Source organism: Melozone crissalis, unplaced genomic scaffold, assembly GCF_028551555.1.
Source record: "Melozone crissalis strain CALT ecotype California unplaced genomic scaffold, PUWL_Pcris_2 ptg000005l_1, whole genome shotgun sequence".
Classification (NCBI taxonomy): domain Eukaryota; kingdom Metazoa; phylum Chordata; class Aves; order Passeriformes; family Passerellidae; genus Melozone; species Melozone crissalis.
In genome coordinates this window covers 21,931,117-21,959,022 of record NW_026535783.1, presented here as the reverse complement: position 1 = coordinate 21,959,022, position 27,906 = coordinate 21,931,117, and the positions used below count along the sequence as shown (strand labels likewise).

The 27,906-nt window shown below is 41.4% G+C and overlaps 1 protein-coding gene across 2 annotated transcripts in view; it reads left to right on the top strand.

Moving 5' to 3' along the window:
* LPAR1 (lysophosphatidic acid receptor 1) overlaps positions 1-27,906 on the top strand; it is a 68,023-nt gene that overhangs the window by 3,042 nt on the left and 37,075 nt on the right. For both annotated transcript variants that reach the window (XM_054288780.1, XM_054288789.1), the window contains exon 2: positions 21,128-21,298. In XM_054288780.1, coding sequence (XP_054144755.1) covers positions 21,239-21,298 — 60 coding nt within the window. In that variant the 5' untranslated portion in view covers positions 21,128-21,238. The remainder of the gene's footprint in view (positions 1-21,127; positions 21,299-27,906) is intronic.

Sequence of the window (27,906 nt, the reverse complement as noted above, 5' to 3'; positions counted from 1 at the left end):
GTATTATTTTTTCTATCTGTTTAGTAGGGTGAAAAGAAAACCAACTTTTGAGAAAATAAAGTATGTCTTTTCTTTTTCCATCTTCCCGTGTCCTTTTCTTTAGGATTGCTTTCAGTTTAGGTATGATCCTCATTTGTTGCCTTAGGAGTTTTGATAATTTGAAGGGAGAACACTGCCCTCCAGAAATGTTTGATCATGAGGGACTTGAGGCAGTAGTAGCTTCAGCTGGCAGGGGTTATGTAGCATCTGATGTGTTTTTGACTTTTCCAGATGTCACAAGGTGGTACCGTAGAGATGTGGCACTCTTCAGCAGTGCTGCATGAGGGCTAAACTTACACACGTCATGTTTTCTCCCATGTGTTTTTCTTCATAGCTAAAGCAGAAGCTTAAGGCTTCATCCATGGCCCATAAATGTCAATGGCAAAGTCTGTATTGGCGCTGAATTACTTTGGATCTGGTGCAAGGCTGATGGGTTGCTTTGACAGAAATACAAAAGTATTCCCAGGGCAGAAGAAAGTTCTGTCAAGGAAATGAGAGCTGCTGTTCTACTTACATGTCAGGGAACTTGAATTTTGGTTTTCTCCATTTATATTTCAAGCTTAGTTTTTTTAACATGTAGAAGCATTGCCTGGGCATTCTTGCACTTTCGTGGATGTATTAATATATGTGATGGTGAACATCTGAATGTCTGGTACCTTGGTTTGATTTTTGTCGAAAGTAGGGGAGAATTCTGAGAAGGGCCTGTCTTTGTGTACCCAGACCTCTCCTTCTCACCTCCATTGGTGTTTCTTGACCGCCTGACAGGATTTCTGTACTCCCAAGCTGATTAACAGCACACCTGGCTTGCAAAATCTTCGTAATTTCTTGGATGAAGGTTGCATTCTAGGGTCAATTTTCATTTTTAAATGACTGGTGTCTCTAATTGTTGAAATACTGTTTCTATTTGTGCAACATTGAGCAACCAGAAAAGAAAAGACCCTATGTGCTGGTGCTGGTTTGGGTAGTATATGTGTGTCCCCATCTCACAGGGCAACTCCGTGACCGTGGCATTTCTCTTATAAGCTCTTAGCAAACAGCTTTGAGGTGGTTAAGGCATTGTATTTCTCCACAGAGGAACAATAGCCTAGCTTGAATTAGTGCAAAGTGTCCAGAATTTCCGGATAGGCACAGCCTGGAATGGTTTGTGGATCATGTTTTTTTCAGTCCGGTCCTGATTTCCTACTGGATCTGGGAGCTTCTTGATCCAGGTACTGCAGGCACTTAGGTTAGTGCACTTAAAGAGGGGAGCACTTTTCCCCAGAAGTAAAGATGTATTTCTTCTTAAAAAGAAAGTGAATCTTCTCCCTTTGCTTCTGGTAGGCAAAAGCAGCCACAGACTTGCGGGGCTGCTGTGGTTCAAGGAGTCTGGGTAAGGCATGCCTGCCCCTGCCAGCAGCACAGCCGGAGAGGGGGAACCACATCCCTCCTCCTCAGGCCACTCCCAGGATAAATAGCCTGGACAGGGTTCTGGCCTGGGGTGTGTGCAGAGTGTTTTGCTTTCCAAGTGCCTTGAAGATTTGTGCTCTTTGATGGATAATGGCCTGGCTGCTGGGGAAACAGGAGCAAAGGGGTGTGCCTTACTGTCTCCCACTCATGCATTGCAATGTGGTCTGCTGCTGAAATGATGGCAGACAGTGTGGATCAGTGGCACAAGAAGTTGCAGAAGTGGGGAGGCTGGATCTCTTCTAGAAGGAAAAGTATTTTGGGAGTGCAGATACTGTAATGCAGAGAACTGTATGTAGATTTTTATGCCAACTGAATTACCTTTATTTTAGACTTACATAACTTGAGAGGAATTGGAACTGCCTTTTTTTTTTTTTTTGGCTTCCATGTGATATACTCTAGATAAAATTCAAAGGTCCTCTTATTTTCTTTTTAAAAATACAAAGGTGATAAATATGAGAGACCAGTACTATCTTTCTGGTTTTGCTTCTTAGTGTGACTAAGAGGAAAACACCTCCTGAAGTGGATTTTTGAAACTGCTGAAAAAAATGTCTGTGAGTTTGATAGTCACGTATGATAATTCTCAGTTCAGTGTGGGCCTCATGTTGCCATATTACAGATCATTCTGGCTTTTCTGTAGGAATATACATGCCACAATGACCTTTGAGTAGGATGGATTTAACAGGCACTAAATGCAATACATCCATTTCTTTGCCAGCTAGAAAATGTATTGCATATTGCAGTGCTTGCAGGAGCAAGCCTGAAAGCATTGGATTGACATCAAAGGCAAGATCTTTCTGTACAGAATGCTGGAGATTGTGAGAGGGGTAAAAATCTGGCAAAGGAAATGCATACTGTTTTTCATTGCAAGCCCCTTTCCCTCCCTCCTCCCCATCTTTTTAGGGTGTGTATGGCAGATATGAAATGGTGCTGGTACATTATTTATGGGAGCAGAAGTTTTCCTTAGAAATATTTTTGCCATTTGAGGAGGATTGTTTGCACCCTCCTCACCCAAAATATAGCTGAAGTAGTATCCCTGTTTTCTTAAGAAGAAGTTAGCTACAGCAATGAATGTTGGATGAGTATTGAATGTTTACAGCATAGAGAAATTTGTATCTCCTTTGATTAAGTGGGTGTTTTTTTAATAGCAGCGAGCTGAACGTGAGCTCTAGCAAAGACTTGCTGGAATCCAAGCAGAGAAGAGAGATGCTGTACAGGTCACACCTGTTTTTAAGGTGGTTATACTTCAGGTTGGTGTTTGTAAGAAAAGAGAAAGGCTGATAAACTCTCAAGCTTTCATAGCTACACAGCTTTTGAGTGTACCAAGTGTTGTTTTGTCTACTGTGAATGGGTTTTGATAAAGAGACTGTAGCTGCCGGATTTCATTAAGTGTTTAGCCTTTGATAGTGCAGTCTGTTTCTGACCTGTTGTGGTTGTCGGATCTGCCAAACAATGTCCTGAAGCCTTCAGCTGCTGCTGGTGACAGAGCAAGGGAGCTGGGATGGCGTTGCAGGGCTGCAGTGTGAGAAGGCCAGCGTGCTTCACCCAGCCAGGATGTGGGTGTCAGGGTGGGTGTCATGCCGCACACAGCCAGGGTGCTTGTGCAGAAGAAAACTCAAGTTTGTTTGCTGCTCAGTCCTGAATCAGCGTCGCTGGTGTCAGGTGAGGTGGAAGGGCTGAAGGAGGGGTGGAAGGCCCTGGGGGTGCCACCAGTGCAGCATTCACTGTCCCTTCAGCTCACAGCACAGAAGCCCAGGGGGTGCTGAGCACCCCTGCCTTCCTGCTGCTTTGGATCAAGGACAAACAAATTGTCAGTGGCACCAGCTGCTGCCAGAGGGATGGCTGGTGGCAGGAGGCCTCGGGGAGGAGTGCAGGTCAGTGCCTGAAGCCAATGGCAGTGTCAGGAAAAGGTCACCTTGCCCCTAGATGTTGCCTTGCACTGGGAGGGATTGTGGTGGTCGTTATTGTGGTCAGGTTTTTTTGGTTTGTGTGTCTATGTTAGGTGTTCACTGACTCTCTCGGTGGGATCTGGTTTCTTGTGGCTACTGTGTATTTTTTAACAGTCTCTTACTGCAACAGTGGTGTCACTTCTGGAGCCTGGAGCGTGGTTGTGTTACTATTTTCACAGTTACTTGTAACCAAATATGAAGTAGCAAAGGGTGGCAGTGTGTATGTGTGCCTGACTCCGGACATTTCCGAGCTCTTTCATTGATACTCCAGCTAATATGAGTCAATTGTGTGCTTTTGTGCATAACTGAGTTGTTGTTTCAATGTCTATTTTGATAAGTGTGTTTTCAGTGATTGTCTGTAGGGACTGGATCGGCATTTTACAAGATATGTACAGTCCTCTTATGAGTTGCAGTGGAAGGGGTTTCATGTGGTTGTGAAGCTGTAATGTAGGATGTAAAGGGGAAGTTGGCTACCTTGCCTAAGGTTGTGTTTATAGGAGTAAACTTCATAGCATGTTTCTGTACTTGCATGCTAACTTTGAATATATAAAACTAATTATTGAAGTAAAAAGCACTTGGGAAATTGGGAGGGGAATGTTAGATACAGAAGCATAAATTCAGACTGATAATGATCAGCTTGTCAATCCCAAAGGAGGGTAAAGTGCAGCAAGGTCTGTATTACTACTCTGTTGCATGTCAGTGACTATTGCACTTGGAAGATGTCTTTGCAAATGTGTACACAGCCCTGCTAAAGTGTTATATGTTGTACTGGCAAATTATTAGTACAAGAGAATAACCTGAACATTTCCTGCATCCATCTGAGAATGTCTACAGGAATTTCTGTCTTGTCAGGATGAACCAGCCAGCTAATAAGAGCGTGATGTCCTGTGTGCCTCAGTGACACTGGGATGTACCAGGAGTGGTGTTTGAGCATATGTTAACCATCCACATAAGCATTAGATTTGGTAGAGGAGCAAAGCCTGGGCTTTCAGTGAAGAATTCATTGGGATTTTCAGCTGTTTCTATCCACTTTTGTCTCCCTGTTTGTTGTTACATTCCTGTAGACACAAGTCCAATGCAACAATAGGTCATTGCCCCTTCATTCTTCTTGCCAAGGAAATGGAATTCCCAAATTGTTTTCCTGAGATACTGCAGCAGGACAAGCAACTTCAGGGAAATGGATGTGTGGATAGGTACCCAGCATTCAAGGAGTATCATCTTGAATGTGACTTGTACTTGAAATGTCTATATTATAAATGTCTATTGAGCTTGTTGGTCTTTCTGTCTTTCCTTTTCCTTTCTGTCCCACCCAAAGATGTGTCATATGTGGAGGGCAATTCTGTGGAAATGAGCCAGGTACCTTTGGGCTGCCCTGGGCATGGTTTTTGCATAGGGCTTTGAGAGCTAGCAACATTTCAGAATTGTTTTGCTCCTCCTAAATATTTTGATGGAACTGCTGAAAACTTTACCTCAGAGCAGTGTATTTCCCTGTACAGAAGCCTTGCAAACAAAAGAAGACTTTGCTGAATTAGTGTTTCCACCCCTAGTCTTTTAGCTTCTTGTTTACAGTAGTTACAGTGTCCTATTTCAAAAGTCCATGCTAGTGGGACTGGAAACTGACTGAGACTTCAGGGTATTACTATAATCAGAACAATGCTGGCATTAATGAATGCACTAAAAATGGGTCTTTAGAATAATTCAATTTTGCAAACAGTTGATAGGAATAGCATAGGTTAATGCCTGCTTCTCCAAGAAGAACAGTGTGTTTCTGTTTCCTGCCTTGGATTGCCTAAGTTTCACATGCAAAAGCATCCTAGGAGGTTCAGCCTAGAGGAAAAAAATTCAGTGGGAGATGTGCGAGCTGATGACAATCTGATGACGGGAGGGAATTATAAGATTTTAGAAAACATAAATGCCTTAAAAATAATATGCCTGAGCAAAGGTTTATGCCATGGTCCTGCATATTTCCATCCCCAACATCTCTTCCACAAAGTTTCTTGCCATCAGTTGCACAGATTTTTTTGACCAAGTTCTGTTTGAGAGATTTGCTTACAGCTTTTTCAGTTCTTCATTCTAAATTGTTCCTAATATGCTATGAATATTAGGAGGGGATCTCTTTGGGAATCTTTGGTGTAATTTTTGTGTGAAAACAGTTACTTTTTCCCTCAGAAGAGTGGCCCAAAAGTGCAGGAAGAGCTTTGGCAAAGAAGCCACATTGTGCTCCTTTGTGCTCCACATGAGAAAGGGGGTGGGGGGAAATACTGAGTTTTCTTAGGAGCTCCTAAGACGAGGAAACATTTCTTAGTTGGTAGGAAACTCGAATGTGCACTCGCCATGCATCTGCCTCTTGCGATTGCACCAGTAGTCGTTCTGTGCTCTGTGTACTCCTCTGACTGTTCCTCTTGTGGTTTGATAAGCTTTCTTCCCAAGACCCTGCAAGTGTCATCTCCTGCTTGGATAAGCTGTGTCTCCACTAGAGGGGGGTGCCAGTATTGCTGCAGTGGGAAATTTTGAGGATTTGCTAAGTTGCGGTGCTTTATTCTTCCTTCTCACCTGGCAGCGTTGCCCGTTGGGTTACTCCAAAACACCATGGCCAGCATGCCATAGTGCATTTTTGTATAGAATTATAGAAGGATTTGGGTTGGAAGGGACCTCAAGGGTCAGGTAGGTCCCAGGCCCCTGCCACAGATAGGAACACTTTCCACGAGACCAGGTTGCTCAAAGAGCTGTGCAGCATAACCTTGAACATTTCCAGGGATTGAGGTATCCACAGCTTCTATGGGCAACCTGTTCCCGTGTTCCATTACTCTCAAACTAAATAATTTATTCCTAATATTAATTTTTACATATCCTCTTTCTTGGTCAATTACCCCCTGTCCTATCACTACATACCCTTGTCCCTTTCCAGCTTTTTTTATGAGCCCTCTTTAGGTACTGGAAGGTGCTATAATAACCTTGACTTCTCCAGGCTGAACAACCCCATTCTCTCAGCATGTCTTCATAAGAGAGGTGCTTCAGCCTTCTCATCATTTCTATGGCCCTCTCTGAACTTGCTCTTTCTTCTGCTCAGAGATCCAGAGCTGGATGCAGCACTCCAGGCGGGATCTCCTGAGAGGGGAGTACGAGGTTGGCTGACCAAAGAGAGGCCACTCAGTAGTGGGAGGCTGAAAATCAGACCCAGCATGACTAAGTGTGTCAGGGATGAGAGTAGCCGTGCATGGGCCTCAGGCTTTGGTGTCATGGACACAGCTGGTGTGTGCAATTGTGGCATGCCTAAAAAGTCTGGTTTGTGGGTGGATTTCAGTACGTTCTCCTTTTGTGGCCTGGATCCCTTAGTTTATTTGTGTGGTCACAAAAAAAGTCTTAGTGGTTCCCAAGTAATGCTTTATGGCTTATGCTTTTGTTACAAAACTGTCTGAAGGAGGCTTTGAAGTGTGTATGTGTTTAAAGTTTGTGCCCATGCTAATGTGCACCAAGATTCAAGGGAAGAGCTGGAGGCAAACTACTAGTTAGTTCTTAGTTTCTTTTTTCTTTAAAAATAATCCATTGATATTCAGTTGTGCTTTTGTCCGATAGGACTGGGTTTTTTGCCTTTCTTACTCTTTAACAGAGCTGCAAAATGAGTTTATCTAAAAAGTGGTGAGACGGACTAGGTAGTGCTCGGACACTAACCTTTCGGTCATCATATCTGTTAGAAGATAGGCTTTTTTGGTTTTGTTCTGTTTTTACATCAACTCCATTCTGCCTCCTGGCTTTCTGTTTTCACTTGAATTCATAGCATCTCCCAAATATTCTGATTGAATATTTGTTGTTTGTGTTGGGCATTGTACATACTGAGGACTTAGAGAAGCAGAATAATCACTGAAGTATGGTGTGAATTTACAACAGCCTACTTAATTCATGTGACCTCTTGCAAGCACTAAGAGCCTGTCTGCTAAACACAACTCAGAGCTAATCCAAGTCAATTCTTAAAGTGAATTAGTCAAGCTGTGAGCTAATCCTCTGTATTTACCTGCTTGTTCAGATAGCCAGAAGCCTAAGTTGCTTTAAACTTCACTTGATAATTGAAAGGGGAAGGGTCAGAGGAAAGGTGATGAAGTCTTGGTGTTTTCTTCATATCTCTCCCTCCAGGGCATATTTCAGTTGTGCTTTACATTTATAAATCTTGTATTCATGGAATGATCAGCGTAAGCTACCCAAGGCCAAAACCCAGTACTCTGCTGCAGTTCTCTACTAAGCATCCCTGACAGAGCCTGCTGCTGCTCCCAGGGTATTTTGCGAAGTCTGTTACTTCTTGATCATCCATAAAAACTATTCCACAAAAAGTCCAGCCAGTTGAGTTGGTGTACTGTAAGCAGCAGGGACCATGGTGCAGACTGTGAGGACTAGGACGCCCTGTCGACCTCTGCCAAGAAATTAGTAACCAGTCCCAATTTTACAGCAGGGATTCACAAATCCTGGGTGTATTGTTCTGAGCACACCAGATACTGGCATGATGGACAAGAAGTAATTCCCTTTCATTTGTCAACAGCAGGATTTTTGTTGTCTTGAGCTACTGGGTTTGCTCCCCCTCCATTTTGACAAGATCAAAGGTAAGATCTTATTTCTGGGTCATTGCTGTCCATCAGATAAGTTTGTTTGTGGCCTTGGGAAAGAGCAGTGATATGAGAATAGGGAATTTAAATCCTGTCATTAAGATAATTCTTTCTTATTGTTAATTCTAAGCTCTTTCAAATTTCTTTCAGGTTAACTTTGCAAAATACAGCACTCAGGAAAGTGTCTGGAGAACAGGCAGTTGAACCAATGCAGATGTTGCATAAATATTTCTGAAGGAGCATTACTGTTATTTCTGGTTTGAGGGGTTGATAAATATTTCCTGTGTCTGCACTGGTGGTGGCCTGAACCATGTTAAGCTATTGCCTTAGAGTCTCTAATGTATTGTTGTGAGTGAGGGGAATAGTTGGCAGATTTCTATTTCAGATAAACTAAATTAAACTCCTGTTTGTGTATCATTGGTCATGGCACATGTAGATCTATACTGAGGTGGTGCCTTTGTAATTTGGGATTTGAGGTTTGGCATGCTTAATTGTGAACTTCCTTGGCTTCAGCATTTCCAGATTATTGTATTTTGTGGTGGTTTATTCTGCCTGAAGATTGAACATCTGTTTTGTGGATGTGGGGTAAAAAGGAAGTATTTGTTTTAAGGCTGGCCCCCCTCAAAGCTGCTTAGAGAATTGTGACACTTTGTTATCATCCAGATGGTTTTTTTATCTAGCAAAAGGATATTGCCTGAATGTTTAAATACAAACTTGTTTCAGAAGAGTGCCAGCCTTCTGCTACTTTTCTGAGTTTAAAACAAAAGGTTGAGTTTACAAATGGAGTCTCTGTTGCTGATCCATGGAAGTGTTGAATTTGTTATTTCTTCTTGGAAACAAATATTAAAATTCTTTTTGTAAGTTTTTTAGGAGATTAAGTTCTTGTGCTTTTTCTGCTGAGAAGTGATAGTTTGGAGAAAAGTATCCTGATTTCTGGTATAGCTAGAATCATAATCATATAATGGCTTGGAAGGGACCTTAAAGATCATCTAGTTCCATGCCCCTTGCTATGGACAGGGGCACTTTCCCTAGACCAGGTTGCTCAAAGCCCCATCCATCCTGACCTTAAACACTTCCAGGGATGGGGCATCCACAGCTTCTATGTGCAACCTGCACCAGTGTCTCACTACCCTCACAGTAGAGGATTTCTTCCTAATATATGACCTAAATATATGACTACTCTCTTTCAGTTGGAATCCATTCCCTCTCCTCCTATCTCCACATGCTCTTGTAAAAAGTCCCTCTGTCTTTCTTGAAGACTCTCTTCAGGTCCTTGTAGGCTGCAAACAGGTCACCCTGCAGCCTTCTCTTTTCCCTGAACAATCCCAATTCCCTCAGCCTTTTCCTATAGGAGAGGTGCTCCATCCCTCTCAACATCTCCTCTGGACAGAGTCTATCAGGTCCATGTGCTGGGAGCCCAAAGCTGGATGCAGGGTTCCAGGTGGAGCAGAATCCCCTCCCTGCCCTGCTGCCCATGCTGCTCTGGATGCAGCCCAGGGCACGTTTGGCTCTCTGGGCTGGGAGTGCCCCTGGCTGGGTCATGCCCAGCCTCTCACCCACCAGCACCCCCCAGTCCTGCTCACAGGGCTGCTCTCCATCTGTTCATACCCCAGCCTGTGCTGATACTGGGACTGTCCTGACCCCGGTGCAGCACCTGTTCTTGGTCTTGTTAAACCTCATGAGATCCCCATGACCCCACTTCTCAAACTGTTCCGGATCCCTCTGGATGGTATCTATCTGCAAATTTGCTGAGGGTGCACTCTATCCCTGTGGCTATGTCATTAATAAAGCTGATACAAAAGCCTTTTTCCACTGTTATCTTCTTTAATTATATTAATTAATAAGCAAAATAATCATGAGAATGTATTTGGAGATAAATTCTGTCTACTACCCTTGCAAATCCAGTGTTCAGAATAATTTTAATGAGCATCTCCTTGCTCTGTCACTCTTTTTCTCTCTCTTTTTATTTTTTTTTTCTTTCTAATAACAGAAGAGAGAAGAGGACAAAAGCATGCACCATACTTTCTTTTATACACACATGAGCACACAGTGCTGGCAACAGTTAATAATGTATCTTAAATTATGAGCTATCTATGGTTACTTTGAACTTTTCTGCCTCTTTGTTAACTAGTTCAAGTTTCATGTCTGTCAGTAGAAATAAACAATTTCAAAAGAGTTTCAGAAACTGTTTTGAAATTACTTCTTTTAGGAGTACTTGATACTATAAATGTCAGTATGATGAAAGTGTATATTTTGAAAATACAGTCACATGACAGCAACTTCATTGTGGTTGTGCTATGAGAGACCATCCATATTGTAGTGGCTTGTTTTCATAAGCCTAAGCACGCTGGCATTATTCTCCTGGAGTTGGTGTCTAGCTGTATTTTTCCTCTTTATTTTCTTGTGATTCTGGAAGTTTAAAGTAGTGAGATAATGTTGAAATCAGATGATTGCATGAATTATTACTCTGGAATCTTCCTAGTTCTTTAAGTCTCTTTTACTTGAAACGCAAAAATTAAAAATTCACTTTCAGGAATATCTTCCTGTTCCGGTATTTACCAATTACAAAAACACTGTGGAGCTGCTTCTTCATTTCTTGAAGATGGTGCTGTGCTAGCAGAGATGTTTTAAAGAAGTTTTTGTATGTCTGTGTGTTTGGTGTGAGTATTTTTACACCGACCTGTTCATTGTGTTGAAGAAGCTCCTAATACTTCCCAAGAGATGTGCGTCTACCAGCCAGCATCCCTTGCATTAAGGCAGATGCTTACTTTTCCCCCAGAGAGTGGGAAGCAGTTCTCCAGCCTTAATGAGTGGCAAAGGAACAATCATCTCTAAGCAATTCCTAACGAGCAAACACTTATGGAAGTCATTAGGAGAAGCCAGATAATGACTGAAATAGTTCTAGGGGTGCTGGACAGTAATGGGAAGGCAGACTGATGTGTTGGCTTTAAAGGGCAAACTGCAGGAAAATGAGAAAACTGAGGAAGCCATGCAGAACTATTTTTGAGTTCTCACAAAGTTTTGCTTTTCAGAGAAGTACGAGGCTTCAGTAGAAGATGAGGTATCATTCTGGGTTGAAAAAACAGCAACAAAATGCTCCCCAAGAGATGGGTGTGGAATAGATACAATATGGAAATAATCAGGAAAGGAGGTTTAGCAAGTGAGAGAATTGCACAGAATGGTGCAAACTGACCTAGGTCAGGGAAGTACGGAAAGGATTCTGGAAAAGGACAACTTCATAAAATAAGTGAAAGTTTTCTCTGACTGCAAATGAGAATAAGTGTCTCAATCTGCAGCAGAGAAAAAGGAATCCTGTCTTCAGCAAGGAGAAGGAGTATGAGTCAGTTTTTGAGAGCACAGTCATGACAGTTCTAGCAAAAAAAAAAGTTGAGGTATTACACTCCTAATTTTCTATTGTCTCTTTTCCTTTATTTTGGTTAATTTCTCTTCATAGTATGCAGAAAAACTTAGTGGGTTAGCCTGCTGCTGATGTGAATCCAGTTTGTATCATAACTGCCATGACTTAGGGTGAATGTGTTCATGACTTCACATGTTACAATGCCATATCCTATGGGTTTATCCTTTCAAAGGATGCTTTCTGTCACTTTATAAAATGTGACGTTTTCTTTTCCCTCCAAAAACCCCAAAATAACAAAATACACAATACTAAGACAAAAACAATTCCTGGAAGAATTAACATCTTGTAATTTTGGGAATAATCTATTCACTTAAGATCATCTGGAGGTCCTTTCTGGGGCAGGACCTCAGAGCACATAGAGGAGAAGGGTAGGCATGTGTAGTTTAATTACAGACTCTTGAGCTGTCTGCCCTTTGGTGGAACCCCTGTCGTGACTGTGGTCAGTCTGCTTTTGTCATCCTCAGAAGGGGTATGAGGCAAATTAGAGTGGCATATGGAAATGATTACCCTGCAAGGTGAAGGCTTGAGGATATTGTTCCATCTACTGGTTTGTTTGGTTATTTTCATTGAAAATCTGGGGAGAGGGGTTTCTGTCCTTCTATATATTCAGATTGCTCTTCTGCTTTAATTTGGGGATGTGGGCAAGCTCTCTAACCTTGCCCTGGTGGGGTCACTGTGAAAGTTCCTTTGCTGAACCTCGTTCTTTGTGACAGCAGATGATCTCTCTGAGGGAGTGCAACTGCATGATGATACTATTTTATTGTTGTAAATTAATTCAGTGCATGATAAATTGTTAAGGTGATAGATCATCTCCCTAATCTTAGTGTGGAGAAAGAGGACGGTTTCAGACCACATTCCCTCTACAGAGTTCATGAAACTAGCTTGGTTGAGGAGGCTCCACCTGGGACATCTTTGCTGAACTTGCAGGCTCTATTCTATCATGGGAAGCCTTAGGAGCAATCTTGTAGTGCTTGTATTATTGAAGCCAGAACAATGATCTTCCCCAGATTAGCCACAGAGCTTCTATTCAAAAAGGTTTGAATGACGTAATTATTTTTTTCTTGTTTGAAGCACAGCCTGCACTGTGAATGCAAATGGATTCGATTTGAGAGCCTCTGTGTAATCTTGTGTTGTGGAAGAGTGCACTGAATCTAAGGGCAGTTTTTAAAATTTGTATAGAAATAAATTTCTAGCCTCTAATCACTACTGAACTCTTCATCTTTTTTTCCTTACCTAAGAAAGGCTAACAGCTGTATTTTGAAAGTAAAACTGAGGTAATGGTAACTGGAAATCTCATTTAGCCCCAAGAAGTTGCAAGCATCCCTGCAGCAGCTTTTAAAAAGTCTAAAAGTCTTTGAGGTGTACAGGTGTGATTTGGTGGAAGACAGAAGAGAAGATAGGAAACATGAGTTTCTTGTTTTCTTTTTTTCTGGTTAGTAATGCACTTTGGGACTTCTGCATTTTAGTTTGATCTTTAAGTGAGCTCTCATATACATTTCGGTTTGGGGTTTTTTTGTCAGGTGCTTTTCAGGTACCTGGGCATCTTGAAGTTAAATTTTCCAAGGTGTTGTCTTGGTTTGCTTAAATAAAAGCTGAGTGCTCTGGCCAGCTGATGCTGTTTCAGTGAAGCAATCTGCAAGCTGATAGACAGCTAAACATGCTGCTGGTCTGCTTTTAATGCTGTTCATGGCTAAAGAGGTGGTTGCACTTAATGTTAAGATAAATGTATACTTTGGGTGACAAATTGCAATCAAAGCAGGCATCATGCCACACAAAAGTAGATGCATTATTTATATGGAAACAAAGCGGTAATAAAATCCTTGATTCTTTGTTGTATAACAGAATTACTTCCAAGACAATTGTTTAGGACACTGTCGTTCTGAATGGGCAGCAGTGGTGTTAGCATTACCTGTTTTGACATGTTCAGTGATTAGGTTTGATCTGTAATTGGGAGAGAGTTTTGTCCTGTTTTTCTGATTATCAAAGTCCTGAGTGCTCAGATTGCTGAAAACAAAGAAAAAGAATCCTACAAAACCACACACTCATACACAAAAAAAAAAAAAACAGAAAAACAACAAAAAACCAAACAAAAAAAGTCCCACTCGCCACAATTTTTTTTTTTTTTTATGACAGTAAAACATTCAAAACACCATATTGTTGCAAGTATTCTTCCCTCTCATTCCCTCCCTTTCTCTCATTCCCTCTCTTTTAAGCCTCAATGATATTTTGTTTAGGCAGTTTCTGTGTTGAGTATTTATTGTGTCAGTTGGAAAATGGCAATTTTTAATAATTGCTCTGGGTATGTTTGTGCTAAAAAAGCACAATGCTTCATCAACAGCAGGAGTTCTGTGAGCAGAAGTGGCCTGGATAGACATTGATGCTGTTGGATTCACCAATTTCTTCTCAGATTGCGAGAGAAAATTCTGATCTCTTAAACAATATCTGCAAGGAATTTAGATTTAATGTCAAAGTGAATGAACTATTGACAACTGCAAAGAAATTACTGGGTCCCTAGGGGAGTCCTCCACAGAGACAGGGATTTGATGGAAAAATATTTCTAGATATAAATTTATTTCTAGTTGTGGTTTTGGTAAATATATGCACTGTGTTTTGGGGATGAGGTATTATTTATATAAGCATCTTTTATTCTGTGTACTTATTGCCTGTCTTTGGTGCATATGTAAGAGCTTTTGCCCCTATATAGCATGCTAGTCCAACAGCAGCATGAAAAATTCACCTTGTTTCCTGTGAGTATCTCAGTTTCTTCTGCAAAAGTGAACAAATAAGCTCAGTTTTGTTGTAACTTCAGTCTGATCTTTAGTCTTAAACTTTAAAATCTGGCAAATTTCTTCGGGTTTATTGTAATTTTTGTTAATTTTGTAATTTTTTGTAATTAATACCAAAAGTATCCCGCTTTTGATGCTGGAAAATGGCAGAGTCAGGTATGTTTTACTATCAGTTTTGGTTTGGTTTGGTTTTTATTTCAGTGTTTACAAGGTAGAGATTTCCTATTGTTTTGTCTGAACTTTTGCATATGTTAGAAAATTCCATTCTGTTTTTCTAGAGAGTGAAGTTAGACTCAAGAAATGTCTGGCTTTACTGGCAGGGACTGTTTCCAGGGAGGTCTATGGTGCAGCCTAGCGCAGGAAATGTGGTGAGCTTGTCCCTTGTTTTTGGAACTCCCCTTCCAGACTTCCACAACCCCTCAGCAATACTTCACAAATCTATTTTCACAGTGAATTTATTCATTCTTATGAAGAGCTTCCAACTGGGTGAGAAGCTATAGCTCTGTATTTTTTCAAGCGGTCTGGCCAGTGATTAGAAACAGCAGACAGGAAGGCTTGGGGGTGGACATATTTGTAAAACTGGTCTTCCCTGGGATGACGGAGGCATTGAATGTGCTGTAAGAACAGGTGTAACTTGTGCATTTTGTTGGTAGTTGTACCAGTTTGATAGTGAACCACTGAGAGATTCCAAGTTTAATAGGAAAATTGAAATAAAGGCAGAAAACACTGGCTTAAACTGAGAGAGTCAGAATACAACCTGACACCCTGTTGGTCAGGGTGGTGATAGCTGTCCAGTTAAATAGTGGATGTGGTTCTGTTGAAGTGGTGGTCCTGTAGTAAAGTCTGGTCCTGCTCCAGTGGTGGTTGTGGAACTCTTGAACTCTGGGAATCCAGTGGTAGATGCTCTGGTGTTCTAATCCTCAGATTATATCCAGGTAGGAATGCTTGGTTCCTCCCTCTGGGCGGAGCGTCTCACAAAGGGATGATGTAATGTATGAGTCATGCAGTGAGACCTTGATGTTCCATTAGCAGAAGATATCCCTCAGAGAGAGCGATCAGGGATGAGTCATGGAAGAGATAAAGAGCACTCCCCCAGCTGGTTTTAACAGCTTATGAAAATGGTGATAGAATACATACTTTGGGTTACATTTTGCATTGTAACCTAAGACAGTAATTGGTCTGAAGGTGTGCTGATTGTTGCAGTCACCACTATTGAACATGCTTAATCAATGCCATAGACTATTTCAGTACTTATTGCCATGGTAATAGATACTGGATGTGATGACACTCTTTATCCTGCCTTCTGGAGATGGGTGTCAGGTAGTAGAGCCAGGCTAATACCAACCACTATGCAGAATTTGCTCTGTAAAATATGTGTATTCAAGCACACCCTATCAGCAAAATTTGGCGGGGACCGTTAATTTTGTGCTAGCTTCCAAACTGTTAGTGCATCTGCTGAGGCAAGAGAAACCACAGTCTCTTTGCTCAGACATCAGAAAGTGATGGGGAGATGGTAGGGAGTCTCATTAAATGGAAGAAAGTTCCTCACTGTTGTTCAGAAGAACTTTAGGGCAAGTGTACAACAATGGGCTTCACCATCTGTCTGGAAATCTCCTCTTTTATTTCTTTTCTGCTTCTTTTGCCCAATAATGAATCACGACTATTACCTTTTTGCAGCTCTTTCAAGTACTGAACAGAGTGAAGGGGGTTTTCCTCAGCTGCGTATACAATATCCCATTGAAGAGAAAGAGGGAAGAACTAGGAGGAAATTGTACATATCATAACCACTTCCACTGAAGAATACACTAAATGCAGGTAGCTTGGCTTGCAATCTGCACACACTGAGCTACCTTCATTAAATATATTCAAAACAAATTAGTTTGGCTTGTCCTTATGCTTTGGTGGTATCATGGTTTTTGGTGAAGTAAGCTCAAGGGATCTGCCCAGGAAATTCAGTTTTTAGAGGTAAAATGACAAGATGGACGTTGTCAAATTAAACAACAGATCGTTCATGCAGTAGCCCTTGGGCCAGACAGGATGAGACAGGGTGTAAAAAGTGTGCTCTACACTGCAGCCAGGGAGAATGGACCATCCTGGAATCTCTTGCAAGTACCTGGAGAGACTCAAGGACTCAGAACCTGTGGGATTCTGAAGTCAGCAATACAAAGGATCTGAGGCATCCTACAACCTGGCTGAAAAAGCATATCTGGCAGCTTATGGGAGGGATCAATATGCTTCAGAAGTGATTGGCACCAAAGTAAAGCTCCTCCTGGCACGCTGGCTGCCCAATGCTGGGCTGGATATTCAAAAGGAAAGTCCCTTCCACACTTCATGCCACTGATGCCATGTGGAGTAAGTGGGGTGCACTTGATCACACAGCAAGATCAAATAGGTAATCCAAATCACTGGAAGTAATCATGGACTGGTACAAAAGCAAAAATTTCAGATTATCATCAGAAGTGGAGGAGGAGGTTGTGGTGATGTACTGAGGAGACCTTACCATATTGTCCACTACCTGAAAATGGGAAACTATTACTCTGTCTTTACTGACAGTTTGTGCCATATCTTACGGGTATGTCAAAAATGAAAAGCTGCTCTATGGAGTCCTGTATGGCAAGCTGCGAAGCTGTTGATGAAAAGTTGGATCAAGTCAGGTTGCAGGGCTTAAAGCCGTCCAGCTGGCTTTGGATATCACTGAATGAGAGAAGTGGCCAGCGCTCTATCTCTGCACTGACTCATGGATGGTGGCAAATGCTCTGTGGGAACGGCTGGAACAATGGAAAAAAGACAGTTGGCATCACAGAGGGAAACACATCTGGGCTTCTGAATTTTAGCAAGACATCTCTGCCTGGATAGAGGAGTTGCTGTAAAAGTGTGTGCTGTAGATGCACATGCACCCAAGAGTCAGGCTTGTGAAGAACATTGAAACAGCAGACAGGTGGATGAGCTGCTAAGGTTGAAGTGTCTCAGGTGGATCTGGACTGGCAACAAGAATTGCTTCTGGCTCAGTGGGCCCATAATGCTTCAGATCATCAGAGAAGAGATGCAGCACACAGTCGGGCTTGTGATCTAGGGGTGGATCTAACCATGGACAGTATTTCTCAGGTTATCCATGACTGTGAGACGTGTGCTGCCATCAAGCAGGCCAAGCGAGTGAAGCCCCTGTGGTACGGTGGGCGGTGGTCCAAGTACAAGTATGGGGAGGCCTGGCAGATTGACTACATCACACTGCCCCAGACACGCCAGGGCAAGCGCTACGTGCTGACCATGGTGGAACCCACCACTGGATGGTTGGAAACCTACCCTGTGTCTCATGCTACAGCCCGGAACACCATCCTGGGCCTGGAAAAGCAAGTCCTGTGGAGGCATGGTAACCCCCCAGAGAACGGAGTGCGACAACAGGAGCCATTTCAAAAACAGACAGCTGGCCCAGAGAGCACAGGATTGAGTGGGTTTATCATAGTATCTCCCTATCATGCACCAGTCTCTGTGAAATTTGAGCAGTGCAATGGACTGCCAAAAACCACATTGAAAGCAATGGGTAGTGAGTGGGACCTTCAAACATCGGCATCTACATTTAGAGAAGGCCACCTGGTTAGTTGACACTAGAGGCTCTTGTATTGGAGGCTCTACTGTTTGAGCTGGCCCTGCCCAATCCAAACCTCCACATACTGTGGAAGGGGATAAAGTTGCTGTGGTGCATATGAGAAATGTGTAAGGGAAGACAATTTGGATTAGTGCTGCCTCAAGAAAAGGCAAACCCATCCAGGGGATTGTTTTTGTTCAAGAACTGAGTGCACTTGGCAGATAATGCAGAGGGATGGGGAAACATGGTGTGTACCTCAAAAGTATTTGCTTTTTGGGTGAGAAGAGTCTGTAATGTTGGTTGCAGAATGACACTGCCTCCATATGCCATAACTACCAAGGACAATGGGTATGGATGCTCCAGATACAGCAGCTGTGAGCTCCTCACAGAGCCCACAGTCAGGGACTAAATGAACACAACAAACATCTTGGAGGGACGGCCCCTGACTATGGAATTGATACCCGTGTTTGTGTGTATCTGTATATGAACCTGTGTAAGGTTGGAAGGTGTAACACTGGGGCGTGATGCAGATGGCATAGAATAAGGAGTGGATAGTGCTTGATTTTTGGCCAGGACAGAGTTAATTTTCTCACAGTAGCCCGGAGGGGTCAGAGCCTAGAGCCCTGTGGGCATGCCCAGGTGGTTGTTCTATGGCCCAAAGGTCACCACAGGGGGCTGGAAGTAAGGGAATCTTGCTTCCAAGCAAAAGGAGAGGCTTGCAGTCAGGAGGAAAAACATGGGCACAGACAGTCTGTGCATGGCTCATCATCTTAGGGGCAGCATGGCACCAGGTTGGTTTTTGAGCACATCTGCATGTATATCACCCTCTCTATGTATACTTATGTTATTAACAGTGTTGCTGTTGCTGTTTGTATTCTTATCTCACTGCTGTTTCCAGTAAATTGATCTTATCTCAACTTGAAACAGCAGAAAAACACCAGTTTTCCTACCTATCACTTCAACAAGCAGTAAAATGAAATGATAGGCAGGACAAGGCATTGCTGTTGCCCTTCCCTGGATGGCATTCACTTGTCCTTGTGACTGGTAATGCTGCCATGGTGGGGTGATGTATTTATTTGTGAGCTGAATGAATTAATTGCAAGCAGGATTGTTTAGTGAAGGCTGCCAGAGGCAAGTGATGCCAAATGAATAGTTTCAGATGGCAAAAATTCAGATGGGACATCTGGAAGTGTGACACTTGTGTGAGATCTTTTTTTTACTTTCTCACCTTTTTTACATGGTGTTCAAATGTTTTATTTTCTTTGATGAGTTTACAGAACCTAACCATCTGGGATCAATTAGTGCTTTACACTATGAGCTGAACAGACTTCAGAAATTTTTTTTCTCAGTTTTTCACTTCTTTTTCTTCATGGTGCTCCATAGTAAAAATGTTTGTTTTCTCTCCTTTTTGTTAGACAGACAGGATTCTAGGCGTACCTTTGGTTTTGGTTCTGACATTTTTCTCTAAAGTCAGCTTTAACTGTAATTATTTCCCCTGCTTCATTATACAAAAGTGGCAGCATTTCAGAATTAAGAGAAAAATTTTAAAAGAAACTAACAATGATTGTTGTCAAGTAGGTGCACTGAAACTGCTGCTTTTAAGCATGCCATGAGAAGAACGGAAAAAATTTCTTCTGAGACCATATTTAAGTTACAGTTGTAACAGTTCACATTGATGAGATATGTTGGTTGAGGATTTCAGCCTGTTGATAGAACTTTACTGTCAAGTTGCAGAAGCTTCCCTAAGAAGCTGATGCTATCTGTTTCCCTCATCTGTCCATAGAAAACTTAGTGAATTTCAGAAAATTCATTCACTTCTCATTTTTTAAATAAAACAGGAAGCCTGAAGGTTGTGTTTGTTCTTTTACTTTGTGGAGACTATCTTGGAGAGATGCTGCAGCTCCATTTTCTGCCCTCCCCATGAGTATAGGAGAAGAAATTTGGAGCAGGGAGTGGAAAGAATGAAAGGTTACTAGCCAGAACTGAGTAGGAAAGAATAGGGGTCACTGGAAAGCTATATAAAGATGGAAAAAGTGATCCTAGAGCTTGGAAGATGAGACAGCTACATGTGACGTAAGGCATGTGGGGATGTGTTGAAATGTGAAGCAGGCATTTCAAGATGATGCTTTTTAAGAAGGAGGAATAATTTCCACAGTGGCGTGCAAAGGCTGACTTTAAATTAACAAGACCAAAAACAAAGACATAACTGAATCAGAAAAGCATGTGGAGCATAACTTTTCTACAGCACTTATCTGTTCTTTCTTGGCTTGGTAAGTGTTGCCTTTGAAAAAATAAGCTTATGGCCAGGAAAGTTATTGGCATTGTCTGTGTAACTATAGCATGTCTTCAGTTTGAAAAATACCACAGAAGTTTGGAGTAATTTTTGGTACATTTATTGGATGCTGATTACACTTTGCATGAGTAGATTTCTGCCATGGCTTGCAGAATAGGAAGTAACAGATGAAGACAGGAATATGTGTCTCTCCAAAATCCTTTCTGTGGTGACTAATTTGTGGCTTGTGTTGTATATGTCTGGTCTCACTAAGTGAAAAAGCCAGCAGTTGTCCTAGTCTACTTTAATTTTTTACTTTACTTTAATAATTTTTTATGGAATTATCTTGGACATTTACAGGGGTTTCCCCCTCCACCTCTTTGTTAGTTTGTTTTCTGTGCACACGAGAGTAGAAAAAGAAAAGAACATATATATGGAAGCTAGACTGACCTTGATAAACATGATAGCTATGGAGATAACTTCATTCTGTTATATCAGCTGAGCAGATTTTGCAGTTTGGTATATTCATGTACTGCAAATCTGCGACTACCTGGGAAAAAAGGCTGTCATATTTTTAAGTCATAATATGTAAGCTGTTTTCCTTAACAAAGAAGAAAAGTTCATGTGATCAATTAACTGAGGGAATAAATGTCTCCTGAATTCCAGCAGGCAATTCTATGAGTACTCTTTTGTGGGGATTTCTTTTTTCTTTTTGTTGTAGGGGAAAAAAAGTCAACACAGTTACAATGTTCTGTAGTAACCATATTTCCTTGCAAAAGAAAAGCAGTCTGTGCGTTAGCCTTCTTGCTGATTTCAGTTTGTGCGAGTCTAGTTTGTGTTGTGAAGTGAATTTTTTTCCTGTTCTGGATCAAATTCCAGTATACCTATTGAGACCCCTGAAAATCTATTGTGAGTGGTCATGTCAGCAAGTGGGGCTGTACAAACTGGGACTGGTTTTGCAGCAGCCCAAGATCTTAGGTGTTGACTGCCTACCCAGTTCTCTTGTTATTCTCAACACAGTTTTTTTCTTTACTTTTAGGAGTAAATATCAGTATGACTAGAGTCTGAGGAAGGGCTTCTGTGTTCCTACCAAAAGCTTGCTGGTGCAGAGGAACAGGCAAGGAGAGCAGCAGGGGCATTTTGAGCTACCATGGATGTCCCCACCGATTTAGTGCCATCGTCCATGATGTCCCAACCTGAGGTGATTGAGGTGAGTACACCAAGATGAAACTAGCACGTGAACTGATTTTTTATTTTTTATTTAACTCTTTTTTTATTTCCTCATTGAATCCTATCTTTTTCTCCTCTCTTATTTTGAGTATTCAGGGGACTTTTCTGGAAATACTATATTAAAAACACTCATCACTTTTTAAGACTGTTGTTATGCTTTGAGACATGACATTGCTGTGTTATAGTGCTGTTTGTAGCTTTTATATCTGAGCTGACATCAAATGCCATGGGATATGGCTTTGGTCAGTTTGGGTCAGCTGGCCTGGTTGTGTCCCCTCCCAGGATCTTGCCCACCCCCAGCCCCCTTGATGGAGGGAGGAATGTTGGAGAGACAGCGCTGGTGCTGTGCCAGTGCTGCTCAGCAATAGCCAAAACAGCGGTGTGTTATCAGCACCTTTCCAGTCATCAGTGCAAAGTGCAGCACTGATGCATCTCTCCAGATCTCCAGTGCATCGGGATGAGTGGTCAGGACAGGGCCCAATGGTATACTTGATCATTGAACACCAACACCATCCTGGCCTGGGTTGTCATTGCATTCTCCTTGCTCCTCACAAAATTAATTCTTCATCAGTTCATGTCACTCCTGCTACTTTACTTCCTGCAACGTACAACTTACACCACAAAATGTTTTCTCCACCAGGATTAAATCTCCTTGAGGCACACACCGTGTCCATCCACGCTACCCACCAAGACATCACCCACCAGATACACCAAGGTCCTTGGGCAAAGACAATCCCACAAATGTGTTTGCTTTAGTGGGAGGAGAAACCCACACTGACTTCCCCAGCCACTTCCCTGTGTATTGCAGGGACTGTATCTCCTCCCACAGTGTGAAGGGATTTTCTAGCAGATCCCCTAGTGTTTACCAGCCAAATGACTTCTGCTAAATTTGCATCCCAGTGATTGCATGCCCAATTCCCTAATGTTCTTAATGTGGTCTTCATTATATCTCTGAACCTTCCCAGAGGCTCCTGGGCTATAAGGAATGTGATACATCCATTCAATGCTGTGTTTCTTTGCCCAAGACTTTCTGAGGTTGTTTTGGAAATTATTCCCATTGTCTGATTTGATTCCCTCTGGTGTACCATATCACTATAAAATCTGTCCCTCAAGGCCTGAGATGGCGTTCCAAGGAGTGGCAATGGTTTACAGGGCATGCTTACAGCCAGACAGTTGTTGCCTCTACCATGGTGAATATGCAGCTCTTGCTTTGGTGCGTTTATGGCAGTGGCACAATGTAGTCATTTTGCCAGCCGTCACCATTTTGGGAACCCAGCCACCACCCTCTATTCCAAGGAGATTTCACTCATGTAGTTTGCTCGATTGCAGCATGTTTCATATTTGTGTGCATCTAAGGATTGTTGTTCAAGACAAATGCCTTGTCAAAAGGAGAATAAGAGCAGCTGTAGTGTAAGAATGAGCAGAAGGAAAGCTGTCACTTGTAAGGGACTTGATGATCAGCATGGTCACCTTTCTGTTGTGTTGTATAAATGCACATATCCTGGGTCTACAGAGAGTTTTCACTGAATAAATCTGCCTGGACTTAGATCACTAGGCCAAAGACTAGAAATAAATAGGTTCATTGATTAGTAATAGAGAGGACTCTCTCCACACTCAAGGTTTAGGAATTCTGCTTCAATGAGGTTTGACTTGGGAGCCAAAAATAAATGACAACAAGAAGCAGAGGAAAGACTGGTATCTCAGTGTAGGAGATTATGGTAGAAGAAGCACCATTTCCTCATCCTTATGTTGCAAAAGTAGGCTCAAAATTGGTGTCTGTACAAGAAGACATGTTTACATGAATTCCCAAAGATTTCAGTAAATCGTTGTGGATATGACAGTATATAAAAGTCTTCAATCATATATAAACATCTTCAAGCATCTCCAGACAATCTGCTGGGAGCCATCTATATGTTTCTGAGAGTAAGGAAGACCTTTTTAACACACAAGGACATAGTGAGATACATATGTAAAGAGACAATTACTAGATCAAATATTGAAGTAAAGCACTTTTTATACTTGCTGCATGGGCAGCTTTTGCCTTTCATGTTTGGAATGAATTTTTGGATACAGTTTGGAAAACAACATCGACTAATTTTTTTCCCCCCCAGAGGACATTATTTTGCTTTTTGAAATTGAGGAGGTGCCATGGTGTGCTGCAGAAGTAATTTAGAGACTGGTGTTTTAAGGAAGGATTTTTTTAAACTTGGAAATAACCTTGCATGCCTTTTGCATGAGGTAGACAGCATCTTAGTTGCAAAAGAAGAGTTCTGCGACTTTACTTTTCATTTTCTTTTCTTTTTTTTTAAAATCCTTGTCTTTAAACTTTCCTTTGACATTGCCAGCATAGTTGGATTCCTTCACATTTGGTCAATTTAGACTCAGAAGTAAATACTGCCTATTTTTCATACCTAAATATGTACAGGTATACATGTTTACACATTGCAGTAAAAAATACTCCACTACTTATCATCAGTCCTTTAACTCCACCAGGCAAACAAGTTTGTTTCCCCTGGGAGAGAATCTCAGAGACCTCAGCAAGACCTTTTTTTTAAGCCAGAGCTCCTTCCGATAGATTTTTGCTCAGACTTCAGTCTTAGAGCTACTCATTGTGGCACCACAATAAGAGAAGTTCCTGTTAATTTAGTGGCAAATGGCATTTTCCGAAGATTTGTGTCCTCTGAGTCAGGTAACAAAAGGCTCACATTTTATAAAAGTTTTTGAAAGTCACTCCTGCGTACCAGATGTGAAATTGCTAATATTGTCTTAAATGTTCTTACAGCTAGTGTGTCAACATAGGGCCTGCTTCTGGTGCTGCTCTACAACCCTCTATTGAAGCAATGCATTTGCCACAGTCACCTTTCTTCATACCCTCTCACCACACTAATTTATTCAAATCCCCCCTCTTCTCTTCCACCCCCAGAATCTTCTTACCAGACACACGAAATGGTGAGTAAGAGCAGAGACATCCTGGTCATGTGTAAAGGTGAAGGATAAGTAAAGTTTCAAGGTAGTTTACCTGTCCATAGCTGTGATCTGAAACAGAAAATAGTTAGGGGACAGCATTCACAAAATGTCAAAGAAGTCAACGAAACAAGCAATTTCCCATATATGCTTTGAGCTTTTTGCCACAGAATGTCATTGTAAGGCAAAATGATCTCAAATTAATCACAATAAATCACAGTCTAGTGACTTCTGATTAGATAAGCTGTTCTGTTCTTAAAGAGAAATAAAATGTAACAGAAATTTATGATTTTTAATTTGGAGATATTTTTATATGTGTTATGACTTCATGCCTCAAATATGGATAAGTAAAATGATCTCATAGAAACCTGACTGATAATGCATTAAACAAAGTTAAATAATTCTGTAAGAATTATTTAGCATCCCAGAGGGCTTTGCTGTTTGCAAAAAAAAGAAACATCACTAGTGGTGACCCATACTGATTAAAGTATTCTCTGAAGTAATTAGTATTTTCTCTCTTTGTGAATGGCATGAGATGAATTCTGCAGTAAAAGCTTTGAAGAAGTAATGATTTGAGCTCCAGTTACTTAATGAACCATGGACTTCCAACAGTGCCTCAGAAATGCTCAAAACAAGAAAACAACAAAAATTCATCATTCTCTCTTTGCTTTTGCCAGCAGTGGATCCTACCAGCCAAATACTAGAAGCAAATGAGTACTGCCTTAAATAACTGCCTTGCAGCTGTTCCAAAGAGAAATCCAGAGCAGTTTCCATTAGAATGGCCTTTCATGGCCAGAGCCCAAAACCACTTCTCCCACTCTGTGCCATTGAACACAGCATCTCTGTTTTCTCCTCATTTTGTTTGAACTGGGGTGAAAGGGATTTAAGCTATCATTGCCACAGAATGGTTATCCTTCTCATAATGTGCTTGAGAACTGTCTGCCGTGAGCTGGCACAGCTTTCCCCAACGAAGTGCAACAAAATTTGCATTTTGGATTTGGTGCCCAAGTTTCTGCAGTCAGCAAGTGTGTGGATTTTTTTGTCCCCCTTGAGCTGAATAAACAAATTAGCCTTGTTACCAAAACAGACCTCTTGTGGTAGTAAATACAGCAAACAGCAGAACAAAAGGAAATGGTGGGGCTGAAGAAACAATTTGTGATTAGCTGTATATCCATCCAGTTACGGACATCATAAGAAAAACTAAAATACCAGTACACCTTTTTCAAAAATTATTTTACTAGATGAGATTACTGGAGGTTCAAAATGCATCTCCATTTTGTTTAAAGTAGACCAGTACTGCCTTAAAGGCAACTGCTCAGTAAAGTGTGTACAAGTTAGTTATAGAGACCCCATTGTTTCTAAAGTTTTGAGACAAAGATTTTTCTATATTCTGTTTATATATTTCACAAATATCTCAATATATCAAAGCAAAAGAAACTCATATTGTCTAACATATATTTCATTAAATAAATGTAATTGTTTTACTTTACTGTATTGTAAACACAGAACAGTCTTCTTATTTCCATCTGCAAATCTCTATTTCCAGTCCCAAAATGAAATTTGCTAGCATTTTGCTTGTAGGTTAAACGCTCCCAAGTGTTCACTTTGCTGGTTTGCTCAGTGAGGAGTGATGGAAGGTGTGCCCTGGAGGTAGAAGCAGCCCCAGTGTAGCCCACAGCATTTTTTCAGCATAAAATTGCTATCTTTGAGCTGCTGTAGCCAATAATTAGCTCCCAGCTTGGTTTACTAACTGGGTTTAAAGGATGCACATTGTAAATAATGAAATGATTTATGCATGAAAACTCATTTGGGATGTTATAGGTGCAGACATTTTTCCCCTCCGACTGCTTTCACTGTGGCTTTCGCAGGGCTCAGATTGGACTCTGTGCTGCACGTCTCTCCAGAAAATCCGTCCCAAGGTGGGGGTCTCTGATAAAGGTCTGTCCTGCACTGCACTCATCCTCACAGCAGCATTCAGGGACACACAGCTGTTTGCAACAGGGCAGCAGGGGGTGAGCTGGGCAAAAAGTGGAGCAGCCCAATCAGCACCATTGGTCAGCAAAGACATTTTCTGAAGGCATAAGAGGTGGAATATTTCAGTCACTAAATGAGATGATGGAATATAATTGTCTTCCTGTTTCTCCCACAAAGCCACAAAGTGTTGAGCCTGTGCCCATGTTTGGCTAGTTTTTGTGACGCTCAGCTTGTCATGAAAGCTACTCCAAAAGAAAAGAAGTTTTAAGAGCTTTGCAGAAGCGCTTTCTGTACTTTGGAGCATTTGGACTTAAGTGCCCAATTTGGGCTCAATATGCTCTACCTGTACCCAATTATTTTTTTATGCTCAACCTTCAGCCAATTTTTTTTTTTTTTGCATGTATCTCCACATTACAGTGAGGATCTCCCTTTGAGCTGGGAAGACAGATAAGGGCTGGCAGAGAAAAAATAATTCCTTAGTAATCAGCATATATAAGCCATTCTAGGAATGTAAGTGAGGGTGTGATGATGTAGAACTATGCCCTGATTCAAACAGTCTTCATTTTCTCCTCTACTGAAAAATTCTCTATGAACATTTATGTAGTACTTGGGAGGGACACAGCTCATTAAAATGAAAATGCTGGTTCTGTGGAAAAGGAGCAGCAATACAACAGTGTGTGAATTGCTGGCTAAGTTGTGGATGGATGAGGCCACTCTATCTTTTCTTTTTCAATTCTTCTTGTTAATTAATTCTAGTTTTTAATTTCTTAAATCTCCTTTTACTTGCAGAATTTTGGAAGGTCAACAACCTCACTGGTTTTTTAGCCAATCTGTATAATCATAGTTCATCAAGGGATCTCTGTCACTTGTGAATTATACCTTCCAAGAGTAAAACTGCCTGTTTTCTCACTGTTGCTGGGGGCTGGGTCTCTTTAATACACTGAGTGCCTAGAATGTTAAGCTGCATTTTCAGGTATAAACTGTAGGATACAGAGAAATTCTCAGTTCAATTTCGAATAGTTGTCAGCTTGACAATTTGTCAGCTCTGAGAATCTGTAGTAATACAGTCTGCTACAAAAGCATCCTAAAAATTACTGGATGCACTAGCTGTTGCCACACAATCCTTAAGTAACTTTATGCTTTAGGATGTTTTTATAGCATCAAAGGGATCCCCTTTAGAGATTAAGAGAGAGGTTAATTTGCTCCTGTCTTGTCACCTTTGTGAATGCCAAAATGAATCTAGTGAAATGAAGTAACCTGCTGTGACAGACCCACCCCATCTTATTATACAGATTTATCTTTAAGTCTGTTGTATGGTTACTTTGGGAAATGCAGTTCTGAAGAGGAGGAGGCATTCTGTGTTGGTGATAGGGTTTCCTACTTCCATCATGCAGATGAAAAATATGTCTGTGCATAAGGCTATAATGAATCAGGACCTTTGTCTTGTGACTTCATGTTGGTTTTTTTTTTTACTTCTACTTTTATCTTTGAAGGAAACGCATCTTTTCTGCCTTATTTTAAAGCTTTTCTTTCATGTTCTGCAGTTTGAAAAGTAGTCTATGTTTTTCATTAGGTAATGGACAACTGTTTCTGCAAATTGGATTTTTTTCCTCATCTGTTGCAACTTTACTTTCGTAAACCCCATGTTTA